The 18,703-nt window shown below is 44.9% G+C and overlaps 1 protein-coding gene across 2 annotated transcripts in view; it reads right to left on the bottom strand.

Annotated features, from left to right (window-relative positions):
• Positions 1 to 18,703, bottom strand: part of NAB2 (NGFI-A binding protein 2) — a 134,817-nt gene that overhangs the window by 96,842 nt on the left and 19,272 nt on the right. For both annotated transcript variants that reach the window (XM_069230776.1, XM_069230775.1), the window contains exon 2: positions 13,206 to 14,013. In XM_069230776.1, coding sequence (XP_069086877.1) covers positions 13,206 to 14,013 — 808 coding nt within the window. The remainder of the gene's footprint in view (positions 1 to 13,205; positions 14,014 to 18,703) is intronic.

The raw sequence follows: 18,703 nt of genomic DNA, 5'->3' as shown, positions 1-18,703 counted from the left end.
ACCTTTGAGAACACCCTAAGGGGCACTGGTGATGCCGAAGTGGAGCACAGCAAACTGAAAATGTGTGTGTCCCACCATGAACCACAGGTTGTGCTTGGGCCTGCAGGACAAGGATATGGAAACAGGCATCCTGTAGGTCCAAAACCACCATGCAATCTGGATCAAGGGCAGATAGAACTTAATCCAGCATTTTCATTTGTCCTATGTCAGGAATGCGTTGAGAAAGTGAAGATCCAAAATGGAAAGAAGGCCTGTGTCCTTCAGTACACTGAAGAAGCGGGAATAACATCCAGTCTCTACTTCCCAGGCCGGTACTCACTCTATGACTCCTATGGCCAAAAAAGCCTTCACCTTCTGGTGCAAAACAGAAAGATGTTCCTCCGAAAGCTGTCCTGATGAAGGGTCAAAAAGAAATGTCAGGACGTAGCCCTATTGGATAATTTGAAGAACCCACTTGTTTGTTTGTGATGCTCTGCCACCCCTGCGGTGAGGTGGCGCATCCTGCCTCCTACAGAGTGGTTGTGTGCCGTGCCATTAAGGGTGCACTAAAGAGGTTTTGAAGTTATTGCTGGAAGGGGGGGAGGGGCTGAGACATACTCTGTGCCTGGTCATATCAGAACTACAACAGATGGTGCCCACCATGAGACAGTGAAACTCAATGCAAACAGGCTTGATTCCCTAACATGTCTGAAGAGGGAGAGACTAGCTTGATATTCTGATACAATGAAATTGTAGCACCACATCCAGGAAAACCATAAAAGAGCATACTCAATCCTGCGTGGTAAAGGCGCCTGGAACACCTGTTGCTCAAGCTTGGTGGTAGTCTTTGAAACAATAAATGTTTTTTTTACCATAAAGCCACGACTCCTGGGTGCCTAGCTCCCCCACCCCCAGCCCATAAAAATTTGTTACGACTAAAACCAGTTCTATGTCACCAGCAAATGATGGTTATACGCCCTAGCACTTTTACATTGGTGGTCAGAGAGAGAGACCTCCAAAAAGTATGAGAAAGGATGCAGGTAAGGTGCTTCCTTACCTCAACAACAGAAAAGGTGCTTGAGCCTGCCCTTGGCCAAGGCCCTGTACTCGCCTTTGGGATAGAAGCACTCTTTCTTTGCATGCAAGCCAGGCAGGTCGGAGGGATGGCATACAATGGGCTGATTTCAAAAGATGTCCACTATCAACACAACTAGTTCCACTGGACATTGTCAGGAAACTCTCTCAAGCGCAAGCTGTGCTGCCAGAGGGAGGTAGAAGAGGGTCTCTGAAAAGAAAACACAGCAAAGGAGTGCTTCCTTACATGATGGTAAATCCTGGGCTTGCTAGAAGGTTTACTTTTAGGTCACTTTGTCTTGATTTTCCCCCCTTACCTTCCTGAATGGTGTACTGGTATTTTCGGTTTTGTGAGTTGTAAACATCCTCTGCCTTTAGCCTGGTTATAATACTTTTTTGATGGTTAACTTTGCTCATTACCCTTTTCATTATCATATTGGGATTTATTAAATGTAAGATAACCCCTTCTTGTCCCTTCACTAGTTTAGGCACATATGTCTCACAGTCCCTGCCCCTGCCCTACTTTAACTGTAGGTGCATTTAGTGGCACAGGAACAAGGAGTGCGTGACAGGCTGAACCACCACCAGATAAATCTGAAGAACTCCACTTAGAGAATTAACAATAAAATGTCCTTTGCATTTTTGTCTCTCAGCAGTTGATGCTTTTTTCAAAAACAGACTTTCAGAGGGTTTCTTCTCACCAGCGTCCGACAACTTTTTGGTAACTTGACCTTAGTAACGCTCTTGGTTGGAAATAGGTGGGTGAAAGAAGAAAGCTGATGTATGTCAATGTTTAATCTCACACATATAATTAAAATAAACTGATAGGCTTACAAATAAAACTTTTCAGTGACGTCAAAACAGCAGCAACACTGAAACAGGGCATGACACATTAAGAGGCCCATTGTATGTGAGGAGGTAATTGGGCACGCAAGAAATACAACTAGTTGTGGTATTACTTAACCATTCCAATTTCTACACCTCAGAATGAAGGATAACTTTGTTATAACACGTTTTCCTCTGCTATGAGCTGCAAAACTAAGCAGATGGAGTCATTCCTTGATACTCATTCTGGCATGTTTTACCTGACAATGTTTATGCAGGGAAAAAGTGCAGTATTTTCACACGAGTTGAATTCCTGATCCAAGAGCATATTTAAGGGCAGTAACCTACACTGCACATTTAACCATATATTTTTAACATGTGCTCCAAAATGCACTAGACTTTGCACTACTCCATTGCATTAAAAGTGAACCCCTCATTAAGTACATTGCTACTTATGTACCTTATGAATGATTTCAGATATAGGAGACAATGATTCACAACCCTATGTTACGAATTTATGTCGCTGGGCTGCACACCTATTCCAGCACCATTGTGTGCTTTACCGGTAAGGACGTTATCTGCTGGCAGTTGTCATTATTTAAACTAAATAACTACATTATTAACTAGCTGCATTTAGGAACTGAGAAACTCAACTTTCCAACAATACCTCTCATGGGCTGCACAGTGACAGGCATCAGCAATGGGATGCGACCACCTGACGCTTACACTGGACACCGGGGGTTCTGCCTATGATCAGATGAAGGGGGAAATCAACTTAAAACATGACCTGGCCCAAACCAATATTAAAATTGTAAAGAGTAGAGGGGTGGGGGTGGCGCTAGAGTGTGAAAACAAAATGGTTGCCAATAGAGACCACTCCGGGAGCCCTGGGGCTTAAATCCTTGAAAACTATCCCAGGCAGATCCCATAGAGGATCCTGGAAGACAGTGGCGATGGGGGGAAACCAAAACAACCTTTGCAAGCCGAAGGGATGCTGAGTGAGGGCCAGAAGAAGACCTGCCACCTCAGTCTTGTGCACTGGCATGCTGAGCAGGTCCCAGCTCCTGAACTTGGCCTTGGACCGAAGCTACAGAACCCCTGGTGGACCTCTCCATTGCTTCGGTTTAATGCAAGATGGCAGAGGAGGAGACGGTTGGTGTTAGACCTCCTTTCTCCATGGTTACACACACCGACCGAAAAGAGTTGGGCGGCCGCATGCAGAAGACAAGTCCAGGCAGCATAAAGGAACCACACTTATCCCACTGTGAAGGATATCACATGTGTGGCCCACTACAGCTGGTGCCCACCATTCACTGAGACAAGCGCTGCAGAGGAATAGGCACACAGGTAGCAGACCTGCAGCAACCACTGAAGAAACATGAGTGAGGGAGTTGCGGGGCTGTACTGCGGCATGAGATAGGAGTAGACTGGTGGAGGAGACCCCCTGAGCACTGACTCAAATTCGGGGCATGGTACCCCTGAGGCACACCAAGTGGATTTTAACCCCCTGTAGAATGGGGCATAACGTGGCTCGGGAGAATCCACAATACAGTACAAAATACAGAGTTCTTGGTACCAGAGAGTACATCAAATACAGCACCGCAACAAGAGCAAGTCAGACACCAAACAAGGCAGGCTGTCCTTTGAGAGCAAGAAAAGAGCCCGCTTTCTGCAACAGACACAGGACACAACTTCGAGGTCAGCTGAAAGCCCAGAACATAGCAACAGAGATCCAGGAGAAGTAAATGAACCCATACTTCAGATATAAACTAGTCTGTCCTCTCCAGACACAAACATTGACTCCCTCACTTGCCATATATATGACCTGAAACTTTGGCTAGACAGACAACACACGCAGATTGGTATGTCTGAATGGAGGATTTCAGATATAGTAGACAACACTGCGACCCAAACCAAACTGTGAAAAGAAATATCAGCAGAAATGGCAAAGATCAAGACTAGAATGAAGATTTGGAGGCACAACCTTGAATACACAATCTATGGATAATCAGAATCCTGGAACCACAGCCATGGGGCACACAAAGGACTATGAAGAACACATGCTCATTAGCATGTTTGGCAGAGACAATCTGCCCCAGGTCTTTGTGGTGAAGGGGACAGATTGCGCCCTGGCTTCAAGTTGATTTCGACCACAGTGACATGCCGTATCATAGCCAAACCACTGAATTACAAAGATCAGAATAAAATCCTACAAATGGTCGAAGACAGGGATGGGATCCAGCATGATGGGTTCTCTGTTGTGTTTTTCGCTTACTTCACTCAGAACGTACAGGATGGCAGACTTTTATCCAAACCAAGAAGAAGCTGCAACATTTGGCAATACTGTAAGCAATACTATACCCTGCCAAACTGAGATTCACACTGAATGGCAAAGTCTACGTTTTCCTAACCTAAGAGAAATGTTCACCTTCCTGAACAGAGCCAGCTCCAAGAAATTGGAAAAAACAAAGCGACATGTGCACCACTCAACCAGAATCTCAGTGACTGGAGAGATGATCCCACTGATGGGGCCCGATGGGTGCCCCCACTTCTGTGGAGGAGATGGGGGCCACATACCTTAGTCTGTCTCTGTTGTGACATGATGAAAGCCAAAGCCAGGACATTTGTAGCTGCTCTTTTATGTGCCTTAACATCTCAATGTAAACTGTACTATGATGATTACCCTGTTTCACAGTGCAATGTTTAAAGGTCTGTGTTAGATTTCAAACAGGCACATGTAAAGTTTGCGTACGGACCTCCAGGAGTACATGATTAACTTTGAATGAACCGTACCTATACTTAAATAATGCTACAGCAACCCCCAGGAATTAGCTAAGTGTTTGTTGGAATATGGAGCAAGATCCACCTGGTGCCCTCATAGCACTATAGTAAGGGGACAGGCATAGATAAGGGCAAATTCATGGATGGTTTGGGGCTCGATTTGGCTGTGAATATGAGACCTGCTTTTCACAAAAGAAATCTCATACTACAAACTTAAGCAGGGTTCAATGTCACTAATGACGTACTATAAGAGGCATTCAAAAGAGTTATACAGTGTAAATGCATTTGAAAAGTATAAGGGATTTCTAGGTCCTTTCAAAATAGGCTTTATCAACTAGAGAAAGACATTAAAATATTAGAATGAGAGAATGTCTGTGAAAATGACCACGAGAATCTATTACAAATAAAGCAAAACTGGCCAATTGTAAGGAAGCAATGGACAGAGAGGGCACATTTTCAGGTAAATATGTATGAGTGAGACATCATGGTGATGATAAGTGCCCTAGTCAATACTCTCCTCTGGTAGATGGTATGGATTATGAATAAAGTCAGTAATGCTCCCTCTAACAGAAAGCACTTCGCCACCCACCCATGAGTTCTAGTAGGGTGTCAAACTGTACAAGGTCACTACTCGGGAATTCGATGCAAATGGGAAGTGGAAAATCTGATTAAGATAATTAGGAAAACCTAGGGCAAGTACATCACAAATACATCATCTCAAATAGATAAATGGATTACATTACCATGGACAGAGGCCGGCAAGGTGGTGTTAGTGAACATTGTAGTGCTTCCTCAACTTATTCCAGAATACCCATATTTTGCTACCCAAGACCTTGTTTGAGCAGCTCAAATCCCTGATGATTAGGCTAGTATGGGGAAACCGGCAGCTTGAAATAGCGTGTTATAAAATGCAGTTGTCCTACATCGAGAGGGGTTCACAACTCAAAGGTTTGAAATCGAATATTTAGTAGCCCAAGCTCAATTTGTGCATCAGTGGTTCCACAACACCAAACAGTCCCCAAAACGTGACCTTGAAATGGGACTCACTGCTCCAATCCTCCTCGATACAGGTCTGATGCTGAAGCCGACTAGACCTGGTAGAGTTATTTACACTGTACCATGCAGTACCTAGGCACGGTCGAGACTGGCAACAGTAATGGCTGCAGGGGAGATGGCATTTCTAGTGTTTCCCCTGATCAACAACCCAGACTTGGAAGTAACCAAGGTTGCAAGGGTGATAAAGCAACTTAAACAAAGCCACCTAAGTACACAGGGGATCTTTACATCAAATCTAAATTCAAGGCTCTGTACCTAGACGGAACTCAAGGCACGCTCCTAGACATAATGACATATCAGAGAATATTGCAGACAATTGTGGGGCATCTCACACTTTGCCAAAGATCTAAATGAACGAAAACTGCTCACTTTACTCATTTCAAACCCTAGCTGTACCCCACTAATCACCACAACATGCAACAGCATAAGGAAGGGTGGGAGGATGGTTCAACCTCATATCAGAGACAAATGGGGTCAGGAGCTGGGGCATCCACTTACAGATGCCCAATGGATTTACTATTGCTCCTGCTGGCAACTTGATTAAGAAACATTGGGAGCCCACTCCAAACATACGTAGAAGGGCTCAATAATCAGTGATGTGCATAAATAGTTGTATGTTACATGTCATGGGAGTGTGCCACATGTGGTCCATAGTGGATACAGTGAAATTACTTGTCTGCAATGGTCACATTGTTAGTGGGAGCTCATGATGGTGCTCACCACTGCATGCTGTACATCATCCTGTATTCCATAACGTGTTGTCTTTTTCCGAAAGGCGTGTTCAGTTCTGGTTCATGTCACCCAAGACCCATGTATTGTGGATACTGTGAACTATGTGCCAGGTGGTCATGATGGGTGACAATTTGAGTTGGAGTTGAGGCTTAACGCAGCACATGTTTTTCACTGTGTCATAAATGTTTCTAGACTACATACTTATCCAATGTTGCCATCTCTGCAGAGCACACTGAGCAAAGGTCGCATATGTGCCAATTGTGTTACCATTTTGTAGGAAAGTGTGTGAAGTTAGGCACAGCTTTTGAAAAGCTACTGTAGCTTAACTTTAATGTCTAGAATGTTGCTCATGCTATTGACATTCCTACTGTCAACGTTGTTATTATGTTTGCAAGTCTAACAAGCACATTTTAAAGGAAATTATATTGTGAATTTTGGTGGGGGTAAGTTGATTTTGTAATTGGATTTTCGAGGTAAGTTTTGTATGGATCAATAAGTATTGTGTGGGTTTCAATAGAGTCCGTTGTTTGTTTTTTTACCTTTTTTGAGGTTGTGTTGTTGGTAAAATGTTAAACTGGTACATTTTGTAAATTATAACTTTGTTTCACTCCTTATGTATATTACTTGTATTGTGTGCTTTTCGTTGGGCAGCATGATTTCCATTTTTTTTTCTACTGTTAGATAATTCTGATTTTTTTGGTTCAAACAATATCAGTGTTTCACTTCAGTAGCTGTGCAGTGTGCTTTTATTTGGGATTTTCCCTTTTTAATTTGTTTGCTTTCAAATTTGTAGATATGGCTTCTCACAGGATGCCCACTGCTGGAGCATTGAAGCTGATTCTGAAATCCTGTTTAGAAGTGGAGCCAATGCATCAATAATGATGGTGGAGAGGACTCTGGCAGTGATTTCTCTGTCAGAGAGGTATTTCTGCAGGAATTTGATTTCTCTCCTGATGGCGACTCGTGTTGTCGCCCAGTCAAGCTAACTGACTGCTGAGCAGGAAGTGGAAGCTCCAAGGGTAACAGCATCTCAAGCTTACGCATAGTCTCCTATACTTGGGCCTGCTGGAGCAATGGCAGAAAAGGAGCTGATGTGGGTTGTTCAAATGAAGTGCAATCTTTTCAACGCCTTTTAACCGGAGGTGTTTGTGGACATAGACAACTTCACTCCTATTAATTACTTTAACTTCTTTGTAGATGACGGATTTCTCTGAAAGTCGGTTGTTCAAACAAACCTCTATGCAAACAATATTTGATGCAGCAAGGGACGGACTTCAGCCCTGTTCATGCATGCACTAGTGCAGTGTTTTTCAACCTTTTTTGGGCAAAGGCACACTTGTTTCATGAAAAAAAATCACGAGGCACACCACCATTAGAAAATGTTACAAAATTTAACTCTGTGCTTATATTGACTATATATAAAGTAATTCTCTTGAATAGGAATCAAATAAACGCAAAGAAAGTATTTTATAATTACTTTATTATGAAATAGTAAGTAAACAGAAATATGAAAAATTATAAAATACTTTATTCAGTGCGCAACCTGGGCCTGTTTGGCTGAACGGGTAATGGTGAGGGGTCTCTAATTTAGTGCATCGTGCTCCCAAGTGGACAGGAAAACAAGACTGTCCTCGGTTGCTGTTATTGTGCCCCTACCCTTTCTCCTCTCCCAGCTCCCCTATTTCCTTCCCCAGTGCCCTTTTCCCTCTAGGTTCCCGCGTCCCCAGGAGGGACCTTACCTTTGCAAGCCACGACCCTCCTGGGTCGTGGCTGGCTCCTCGGCTGTTCTGCTCCGGCTCTTCTCCGTGGTAGACCTCCTTCTCCTTGTCTCTCGTTACTGCCGCTCTCTCGTCCTCCTCGTCCCGCTCCTCGACTCCAGTTCTTCCTGACTTGACCTCCTTCACTCCTTCGTCTCGTCCTGACCTCGTCGCGCTCTCCCTCTCCGCGTCTTTCGGCTCCGGCCCCTTTTCACCGTTGCTGCCCCAGAAGTCCTCAAGCGTTTCCCTGGAAACAGGGAAACGCGTCATCGACGCCCGGAGCGTTCCCATGGAGACATGGGAACGCGGAACTGACTCATCGGGCTTTCCTGGCGAGAAGCTGGTTGGCGCTGGCGTGGACGTGGTCGTAACGACCCGTTCACAATGTCCTACTGTGATAGGTCCAGGCTGGAGTCTGGACCAATCACAGCCCGGACATCAGAAAAGTGGAGGGTGTCCCCCTGAGGAGCGCCAATCGGCGCCCCTGCTGGCCGAGGGTGGGGTCAAAAACCCCACCCCCCCCATACCCAGGACACAGTCCGGCGCCCACCTAGTGGGCGAAAATGTGACATTTTTTTTTTTTTTTAATCTTTCGAATTTTTCAATTTTTCCCACGGCACACCAGGCAACATCTCGCGGCACACTAGTGTGCCGCGGAACAGTGGTTGAAAAACACTGCACTAGTGGACTCAGAGTTGAAAAATTTATAAAGTTTGAGGTCTTACTCTCCAGCCATTATTTACAAGCCAACTGTGTCCTCTTACCGGTCCGGAAAACAGTGTGGTGCATGCCATTTACTCTGCTGTCATAAGTAGAGATCCTTTTTTCTTTCTACAGCGCAAGCTGCATTTCCATCGAGAACTCTCATTGTTCCTCGTATGATCACTTCCTCTCACAGGTAACCAGCCACACAAGTGGGGTACCGTTTTTATTGAGAAGAGTGTGGGAATGCTTGTTGGTAGGAATTGTGTGGATCCCTGCAGATTCTGCAAGTTTCTGCCACAGAAGTGTGAGACGAATGAATAGCTATAGGCAATGTTTGAGGTTTGCAGGACATTATGGGTAAAAAAACGTCTGTAGGATCCAAGCAAGGGACATCACCCTACACTACTGGGGTATCCAATTTTCAGAAATGTCTGAATTTGGCAGATTTACCCAGGTGCCAACTGATCCCAGGTGCAAAATCACTAGCAACTGACATTGCAAAAAGGCTGCGACTTTGAGAGGAAAAAAGTGATTGGTCCTTGTTGCATTCAGGGACCTTCCTATTGCTGACGCTGGGCCCACCCATACAAGTTTGGTACCATTTTTATCGGGAGATGTGTGAAATCACTGGGTAATGGGAAGTGGGTGGATCCCTGCAGATTCCAGATCGTTCTTTCACGGAAATGAGAGGACAATGGGGGTCATTCTGAGTCTGGCGGGCGGCAGAGGCCGCCCGCCAGACTTCCCCCCTCCAAAATACCGCTCCGCGGTCGAAAGACCGCTGAGGGTATTTTGGCTTTTGCACTGGGCTGGCGGGCGACCGCCAAAAGGCCGCCCGCCAGCCCAGTGCAAAAGACCCTTCCCACGAGGACGCCGGCTCAGAATTGAGCCGGCGGAGTGGGAAGGTGCGACGGGTGCAGTGGCACCCGTCGCGTATTTCAGTGTCTGCAATGCAGACACTGAAATACAAAGTGGGGCCCTCTTACGGGGGCCCCTGCAGTGCCCATGCCATTGGCATGGGCACTGCAGGGGCCCCCAGGGGCCCCACGACAACCCATACCGCCATCCTGTTCCTGGCGGGAGAACCGCCAGGAACAGGATGGCGGTATGGGCTGTCAGAATCCCCATGGCGGCGCAGCGAGCTGCGCCGCCATGGAGGATTCTTAAGGGCAGCGGAAAACCGGCGGGAGACCGCCGGTTTTCCGCATCTGACCGCGGCCAAACCGCCGCGGTCAGAATGCCCTGCGGGGCACCGCCAGCCTGTTGGCGGTGCTCCCGCCAACCCTGGCCCCGGCGGTCCGTGACCGCCGGGGTCAGAATCACCCCCAATGTGTGTTTAGAACCTAGGTTTGAAATTTGCAAAAGAGCTACAAAACTCACACCACCCTGGACTCCCCTCGGTGTCTAGTTTTCAGAAATGTGTGTGTTTGGTAGGTTTCCCAGGCCCAAAATCCACAGCTACCTGTACTGCACAAGAAAGTGTTGATTTGAGTGGCCCATCCACACAAGTTGGTTAGCTTCTTTATGGAGAGATGTGTAGGAACTCTGGGTGGTAGGAATTGCATGAATTCTCACAGATGTTGAAACTTTCCCTCACAGAAAAGTGAGGAAATATGTGTTTTCAGCCTAAGTTTGAGGTTTGCATGGGGCTCTGGGTAAGAAAACGTTGTGGGAGCCACACAAGTCACACTACCCTTGCACTCTTCTGAGTGCCTAGTCTTCAGAAATGCCTAGTTTTGGTAGGTTTCCCTGGGTGGCAGTAAAGCCTAGGCCCAAAATCTACAACGACCCACACTGCAAAATAAAAAATAATAATTTTGAGTGAAAAAATTTGATCTGTCTATGATGCATTTTGGGGGGCTTTTGTATCGCAGATGCTTGTCCACCCAGACAAGTAGGATACTTTTTTTTCAGGAGATGTTGAAATACTGATTTGGACGAAATGTGTGGATCCCTGGAGATTCTGGAACTTTCTCTCACAGAACTCTGAGGAAAATGAACATTTGTAGCCAAAGTTTGAGGTTTGCAAGGGCTTTGAGGTAAACAAATTTTGGGATCCATGTAAGTCACACCATTGTGAACTCCTCTAGATGTCTATTTTCAGAAATGTCTGGGTTTGTTATGCTTCCCTATGTACCTGCAAAACTAGGGCCCAAATTCCACAGCTGTCCATGTAAAAAAGCACTGATTGTGCTGGATGAACTGTGATATCTCCAGGTCCTGTTTTAGAATGTGTTGTGTCTTGACAGCTACGCCCCAACCACAAACCAAGTGCACGTTTTTTTTACCAGGAGACGTGTGGGAACACAGAATAGTAGAACATTTGTTTTTAACAACTGACTTTCTGTGCATTTTTGGATTCTAAATGCAAACCAGTGTGCAAAAAAGAAGACGTTTTATAAAATATCTTTTGACTCAAATGATAATATGGGTAACCCCATATTCAGAGGTATACAAATACCCTTTTTTGCACATTTCATAAATACACAGGCTTCTTTCATACGCATTTTCCATTTATTATATTTTACAATATGAACTGCTGCATGGCTGAAACAGAATGAAAAATCATTCAAAGTTGTTTCAGCTGAGTTGTTGAGTCTGGGTATTGTGTGTTTCTGCAGAAACTACAAGCTCCATGTATCCTCACAACTAGAAGGGTCTATCGGAAGTAACAGTATATTGTTTGTAAAATGACATTATGACAAAAAATACATTTGAAAACATTGTCACCAGTAGCTTTTCCCCTACTCATTTTCATTATTTTTATTTCAACAATAAGTTACTTTTGGAAAAACTTGTGGCATCTACACAAACGGCCCCTTGCTGAATTCAGAATGTTGTCTACTTTTCAGAATTGTATAGCTCCCTGAAATCACCCCTGGCCTACACCCCTGACTCTCCCGCAAAAGCAATTAAGTTAAAAAAATAAAAAAAGTAGAAAATATTGACTGCTCTTAGAAAAATGCAAAAACTGTGGTAAAATGTCTTTTTTTACAAATCTGCATGTTCCTCAAAGCTGGAGATCCTAGCACAGCAAACCGTTTGCTGATGCCATTTAAACACTTTCTTGCCCAGCACTTTTCCCCATTTTTATGGGAAAAAAAACAAAAAATCTGCTACATTTTGGCTATCTTCTTGGCTCTCTCTCGGGTATTCCACCACAAACCATGGACATCTTTAAAAGATTATATTCTTGGAACAAAAGGGCACACATACCTTCTGTGAAAAAATAGATATGAAGGTTTAAGCGCAAAATACCCCAAATACACAAAAAGGGCCTAACGCCAGGGTGGACAGGCTTAGCAGCCAAGTGGTTAATCGCCAGTACAGGCTCTTCCAACAAGTTACTCGTGAGCTACTAGTAGCTCTCCAGGTACCTGGAAGTAGCTCTCCTGTATGCAGCCTAGAAACTTTTGCTTGGCTGAATTAATAAATATATACACTATAATTGAAAAGTTTGTATTCAAGGATGAAAAGCGGTATATTCGGAACTCATAAGATGATGTCTATAGAACAATAGTTGCATTTCCAAAACATTTTTAAAGCTGATAGTTGTGTGATAACCCGTGTGGCATTGGGTGGGACTTCTAATTAACATTACCTTTGTGCTGGGGCATGCCAGCTATGGCTACTATGTACTAAAATATAGAGACATTCCACATGGATAAAGCCTCTTTTTACATTACTGCTTGCAAACATGCCTGATGCACTGAGGCGGCCACTGCTGGTAATGTTGATCTGGTGGCCACTAATGTCATATTGTCTGATGTGGCCAGCTTTACAACATTAATAATATTAGTATCGCCGAATTATTTCATTGAACCAAAGTAGCTCCCATATTACAGTAAAGTTTGGAGATCCCTCTTCTGGTATATGCCTTCTGCATCAAAATTCCAATGTTCTTTCTCTGTCTTTCTTGTTGTAATTAAATCATTTTATTGTCAAACAGTGGAATGCTCTAAAGTCATTAAAGTGCTCTTGCCCGGAGCCTGGACTTGAAACATTTGAACAGCGTTTAACTGCCAATAAAGCCCTTGGGTGTGGCCTATTATGTTGTGTTAGAACATCTGAGAATGGTATTTCCACCCTAAAGAGTAAGTTCCCTTGGGGCTACTGCTTCACTCTCTGTGGCTAATGTGAACCCTCGATGAACAGGCACCTTCAACTATAATAATATTGTTGCCTGACAACTGAACAAGGATGTCCTCAAAAGCTACTTCTAAACAGGGGTGCCCATATCCCTCCTGTACAATGTAACGTGCACATAATGTCATAGGTACGTGAACAGTAACTGACCTCATGCAGTGTGAGATGTTTTCCTTCCCTCCTCTTGGAGTCAAATCGGCCGTAGATGATGCTGTGCTTCCTGATCTCATCCTCCCTATGGTGGTCCTGCTCATCCATTTCAAAGATATGCCCCACTGTCTTCGCCAATTTCTTATTAAGCTTGAGCAGTGCCTTGACCTCCGCTGAGTCACTCCTTGGGAAACTTTTCAACAAGCGGTTCACACTTTCCGAGATGGTTTGAACCATCTCCTGGTCCAGTTTGTCAGCATTTTCGGAATTGTGAGGGAATGGTGATGTCCCTTCCTCCTCAGGTGGACACCCATCCGATTCGGGACTCCTACCTTGCCAGAGTCTCATGTCTTGAAAGGGGGAAAGTTTATCCCCTTGATCGAGTGGGCTTTTTGGGCTGAAACTTCTAACTCCAGGGATCCCAAAACCTTTATTCGGATTTTCCAGGGGCTTAGCATGCCCATTGGTGATGGACTTTCTGCCTCCTGTCTCTGAGATCTTAAACAATGGTATGCTGCTGACTGGAATGGAGGCAACCGGTTGGTTAAAGAGTGTGGGATTTGTGGCCCACTCCCTGAGAGCTTTTTGTAGTCTCCGAACATGAAGAGGCTTGGTGGCCATGCCCACCAGTGACATTATTTCCAAGAACTCCTCCTCACCAGCTTCACAAAGCTGTTGCACATCATCACCGCCCTGTTGGATGAAGGTTTCATAGTAGGAAAGGAGGTTGGATCTCTGGAGAACACGGTAGAGCTGGAGTTCACCAAGGGTTCGGGGTAATGACATTGTCATCTGTTCAGGGCTGGTCCTGTAGAATTTGAAAGATATAAGCTGATGTCAATATTCGGGTATTATTCCAGGTTACATAATATGGACGGATTTCATAACGTTATTCATTTTTCTTATTGTTTCAAATAACAGTGGTATCCTGCTGACTGGAATGGAGACGATGGGTATTTTTAGGTATCAATCCATGTTACACAATTTGTCGGGTTTCATAACATTATTCATTTTTCTTATTGTTTCAAATAAAAAAGTGACAGAAAATATAGGCAGGATTTTGTATTATTATTTTTTACCCTGTGCAGCAACATCGTTCTGCTGTGGAATGGGCGATGCACAGTCTTTTATAATGCATTTTTGCAATGAATGGAGAATGTCAACCAGTTTTTGCTGAGAAAATAAGCACATGGGGTAGGTGGATGATGTAGAATGGGTGTCGAGTGGAGGGTGGTGAAATGTGACATCATACCTCGTTTCGTGCAATCTAATTAGCATATTCATGAGGGTCTTAACATGAGCATAAGAGTAAATGTTTTACATAAGTGGGGAATAGAGGACATAGTGCTGCGTTTTTTTCATAAAAAGGGTACATGCACTTTTTGACTGAACATAGTTTCTTTTGGAGGTCCTATCCTCTCATAAATGCTTGTTCTGAAAATTGTCAGTAAAGCCAACTGCCTCTTCCTCATCACATCTTATGCTAATTAGGTGGACTACAGGACTCAAACAGGAAATTGTTTTAGATTTTTTTAATGAATGTTACAAAAAAGGGTTCACTCAGAATAGGTACATTAAGGGTTGGCATTCCCAGAAGCCCCCGGTTTTCGGTTCTCCCGCATTGTCTTTATCTGGAAGATTCTCGCTTATGACTTATGAATGAGGAACCTGGCAGCAGCTGGCCAAATAAGGTAAATATAAAATGGGAAAAGGATACTAGACAGTCTCCTAGCTTAAGAAATGCAGAAAAATAAGAACGCTCAGTGTGAGCAAGTGCCATTTTTTAACTGAACACATTTAGGGCCTGACTTAGAGTCTGGCGGACAGGCTACTCTGTCACAAATGCGATGGAGATCCTGTCCACCGTATTACAATATCCATAGGCTATTATGGGATCCTAATATGGTGGACGGGATATCCGATAGCAATTAACTCTGCAACACCACATATCGAATCTGGCAACAACTGCCTATTTCCATATCCACCACCCCAGGAAGCTGAAGCCACGTATTCCACCAGAATACCACCACCTCACTCCTGGTCAGTATGTACACTATTTCCTGTACTGAACCTCTCACCTAAAATTACTGTTGCCAGTTGTGTTTGTCTAATTAGTTCAATGGGAAAAAAACTAAGACTACAATAACCAGGATGCAATAGGTTATCACATGAAGGTCCAGAACTGCAAACAGTGTTCATAATGTCCTGCAGCGAGGTGGTCAATCTAAATTTCCAGACCGTCCAGACGGCCCTCCAACTCACCTATTCAAACTCTTTCTGAAGGCAGATAATTATTGGACCCTTCCTTGCTACTGTGGTATCTATTTAATTGTTCAATTCTTCTTGTTGATGTGATGTACTGGTTATTATGCCTATGCAGTGTACCTCCATATGTTGTTAGCCAGTTCTGTGTTTTCTGTTGTTTCGGTGAAGTGCTCCGCTATGTACGTAGGGAGGTCCACTCAACATAAATACCACAATAAACAGAATGAATATAACCCTGCTTCAAGCTCAACCATCCACATCAGCTGCCTTGATATCATTACTTCAAATCAATATCCCTCTAGACTCTTTCTCAAGTCAAGATTTCTGCATAAAACCAAATTAACAAATACAGTCCGCCAGACTAGGACATTAACCTGCTCTTCCTTACTAAGTAGAGCTAGGTGATGACCATGGTTAGTCCTGCTGGAAGCAGTGCCTGCTGTTCACATAATGCTTATGTAACACTGCACCACAAAGAAGACTACTGGTGGAGTAGACATCAGCCATTGAGCTCAGTACCTTTATAATCCACTGTAAACTTCAACACCCTAGAATGTGAAACACAGCTGATCCAATGTATTCCTATTACCGCCTTCACTTCCTTGATTATCCTTAACTACAGACCTCATCCTTACAATGCAACATTCACTGACCACTTCAAAGATGTAGGTAGTCATTCACAGTTCTGCAGAGAAGAAGCACCTCCATAAAGTGGCAGTGCTCATGACCCGCCAAATTGGGCTGCTCCCCTGCCCCTTTAGAGGTGACAGAACAGTTGCGTTTCCATCAGTGTTGTCCCAGTCAGCACTGACTGAGGAACCCCCTGGCCCGATGGTTCATTCACATCTGGTTAGCAGGGTCAAAATGGGGTCGCCCCACCGTAGGTAGGGCATGGCAACAGCCACTGTTCCTGATAGCCCCAACAGAGGTGTGGCGGTCCAGGCAAGGAAAAATGCCCCTCATGGCGGACTTATGATGGCAAACTTTCAAAAGTCCCTGACATACTTGGAGATAACTTTCTGTACATTGGGCATATTTTTTGTTTGCTTTGCAGCAACAACCTCCTCATTTTGGCAGCTCACGCAGCATTAAACAATAATGAATATAAACCAATGCCACCACTGGATGAACTTTCATCTCAAACACTCCGACAAAGCAGGCGGGGATCTCATAATAGTGATGGGAGTTCTCTGCTACGGGAATTGTTGCCACTGTCTAGCTGCAGGGCTGCCAGTTGAGGTCTTAATGATCTACTTTGTCTTTGATGTACACCAAAAACACCCTATTTTATGCATAATGGGGGACTTCGACAAAGCTTGACGGACCGTAGCTAAACGCTTGCTGTTCAGGACAGAATCACTGACTTGAGTTCAGTTGGTATACGGTCTCCAGCCAAACGAAAAGCTATAAGCGCCAAAACACCCACAACAGCAACTGGAATATGTCAACATACATGCTTGAATTAAAATGTCACTGGCAAACAACCTCACCTCAACATTTCTATCATTGTCTGACATCAGTTGATATCATCATCACACCAAAGCAAAATTCCACTCAAAGTCGTGCTGCTGCTTGGATGCCAGGGCTAGAGATTCCATGGGTTCAGCGAGAGTCATGGGTCTGCAACCTTTGCCACATTGGATCACAAAGAGCTTTACTGCAGAGCTCCCCCAACCACAACCAATGTGTGTGTGGCCCAGAAAGAGTGCCTTCCCCCATAGAAGATGTGTCGCAGGAAGCAGTTTGGCTTTAAACACTTTGGGCAGCCAAGGAAAGGGCTGGTGAAAACATATCTCCTTTTGGAGTAAGACAGTCACCTTGAATCCTATTTTCATTTTGTGTCAGGTAAATCAAGACTGGGTGAGGCAAGGCTATAGAAAGGAGCCACACCCACTCTACCTGGCAGTGTTTGAGAATACAGGAAGGAAGCAATAACTTAAACCAGTCTCAAATGAGCTTACAAACCATTCTAGAAGGTTATTGACTCTTTGCTGTGAAACTATTGGGAAAGAACACTTGCTGCATGGATTAGTAAACTTTGCAACTGTTTGAGATACCTGTGTCAAATACAGAGACAAGCACAGACTGAGAGGCCACTGTTGTTGTACGTGCAAAAACAACAAGTGATGGACGGATAACATTCACCCCCAGTCACAGATCTGGGTTTGATCCATCGTTTTTTTGCTGCCCATGCCATTCCAGTTTGGACCCAGCCATATGCAAATCAGTCTTGACCCTGTTCCCCATGGGAACAGTCCAGCCCGAACTGCTAAGCCAGGTCATCCCTGGACTGGAAACAAGCATCCTGGGACCGGTTTCGGGGTTTCACCCCTCATCAGCCAGGCTAGCTTGAATCCAGTGGCATGGGAAGCACGGGACCCACGTCTGGGCATACCCTTCCCACTTAGGGCGAAAAATGCAAAAACAACAAGTGATGGACGGAATGCTGAACATTGTCGAACATTCACCCCCAGTCACAGATCTGGGTTTAATCCATCGTTTTTTTGCTGCCCATGCCATTCCAGTTTAGACCCAGCCATATGCAAATCAGTCTTGACCCTGTTCCCCATGGGAACAGTCCAGCCCGAACTGCTAGGCCAGACGTGGGTCCCGTGCTTCCCATGCCACTGGATTCAAGCTAGCCTGGCTGATGAGGGGTGAAACCCCGAAACCGGTCCCAGGATGCTTGTTTCCGGTCCAGTGAGGACCTGGCTTGGCAGTTCGGGCTGGACTGTTCCCATGAGGAACACGGTCAAGACTGATTTGCATATGGCTGGGTCCAAACTGGGGTGGCATGGTGAGCAAAAGAACGATGGATTAAACCCAGATCTGTGACTGGGGGTGAGTGTTTGACAATGTTCAGCATTCCGTCCATCACTTGTTGTTTTTGCTTTGTCGCCCTAAGTGGGAAGGGTATGCCCAGACGTGGGTCCCGTGCTTCCCATGCCACTGGATTCAAGCTAGCCTGGCTGATGAGGGGTGAAACCCCGAAACCGGTCCCAGGATGCTTGTTTCCGGTCCAGTGAGGACCTGGCTTGGCAGTTCGGGCTGGACTGTTCCCATGAGGAACAGGGTCAAGACTGATTTGCATATGGCTGGGTCCAAACTGGGGTGGCATGGTGAGCAAAAGAACGATGGATTAAACCCAGATCTGTGACTGGGGGTGAGTGTTTGACAATGTTCAGCATTCCGTCCATCACTTGTTGTTTTTGCTTTGTCGCCCTAAGTGGGAA

This window comes from Pleurodeles waltl, chromosome 4_2 (assembly GCF_031143425.1).
Source record: "Pleurodeles waltl isolate 20211129_DDA chromosome 4_2, aPleWal1.hap1.20221129, whole genome shotgun sequence".
Taxonomy (NCBI): domain Eukaryota; kingdom Metazoa; phylum Chordata; class Amphibia; order Caudata; family Salamandridae; genus Pleurodeles; species Pleurodeles waltl.
The sequence above is the reverse complement of the archived record's forward strand: the minus strand, read 5'-3'. Positions and strand labels throughout refer to the sequence as shown.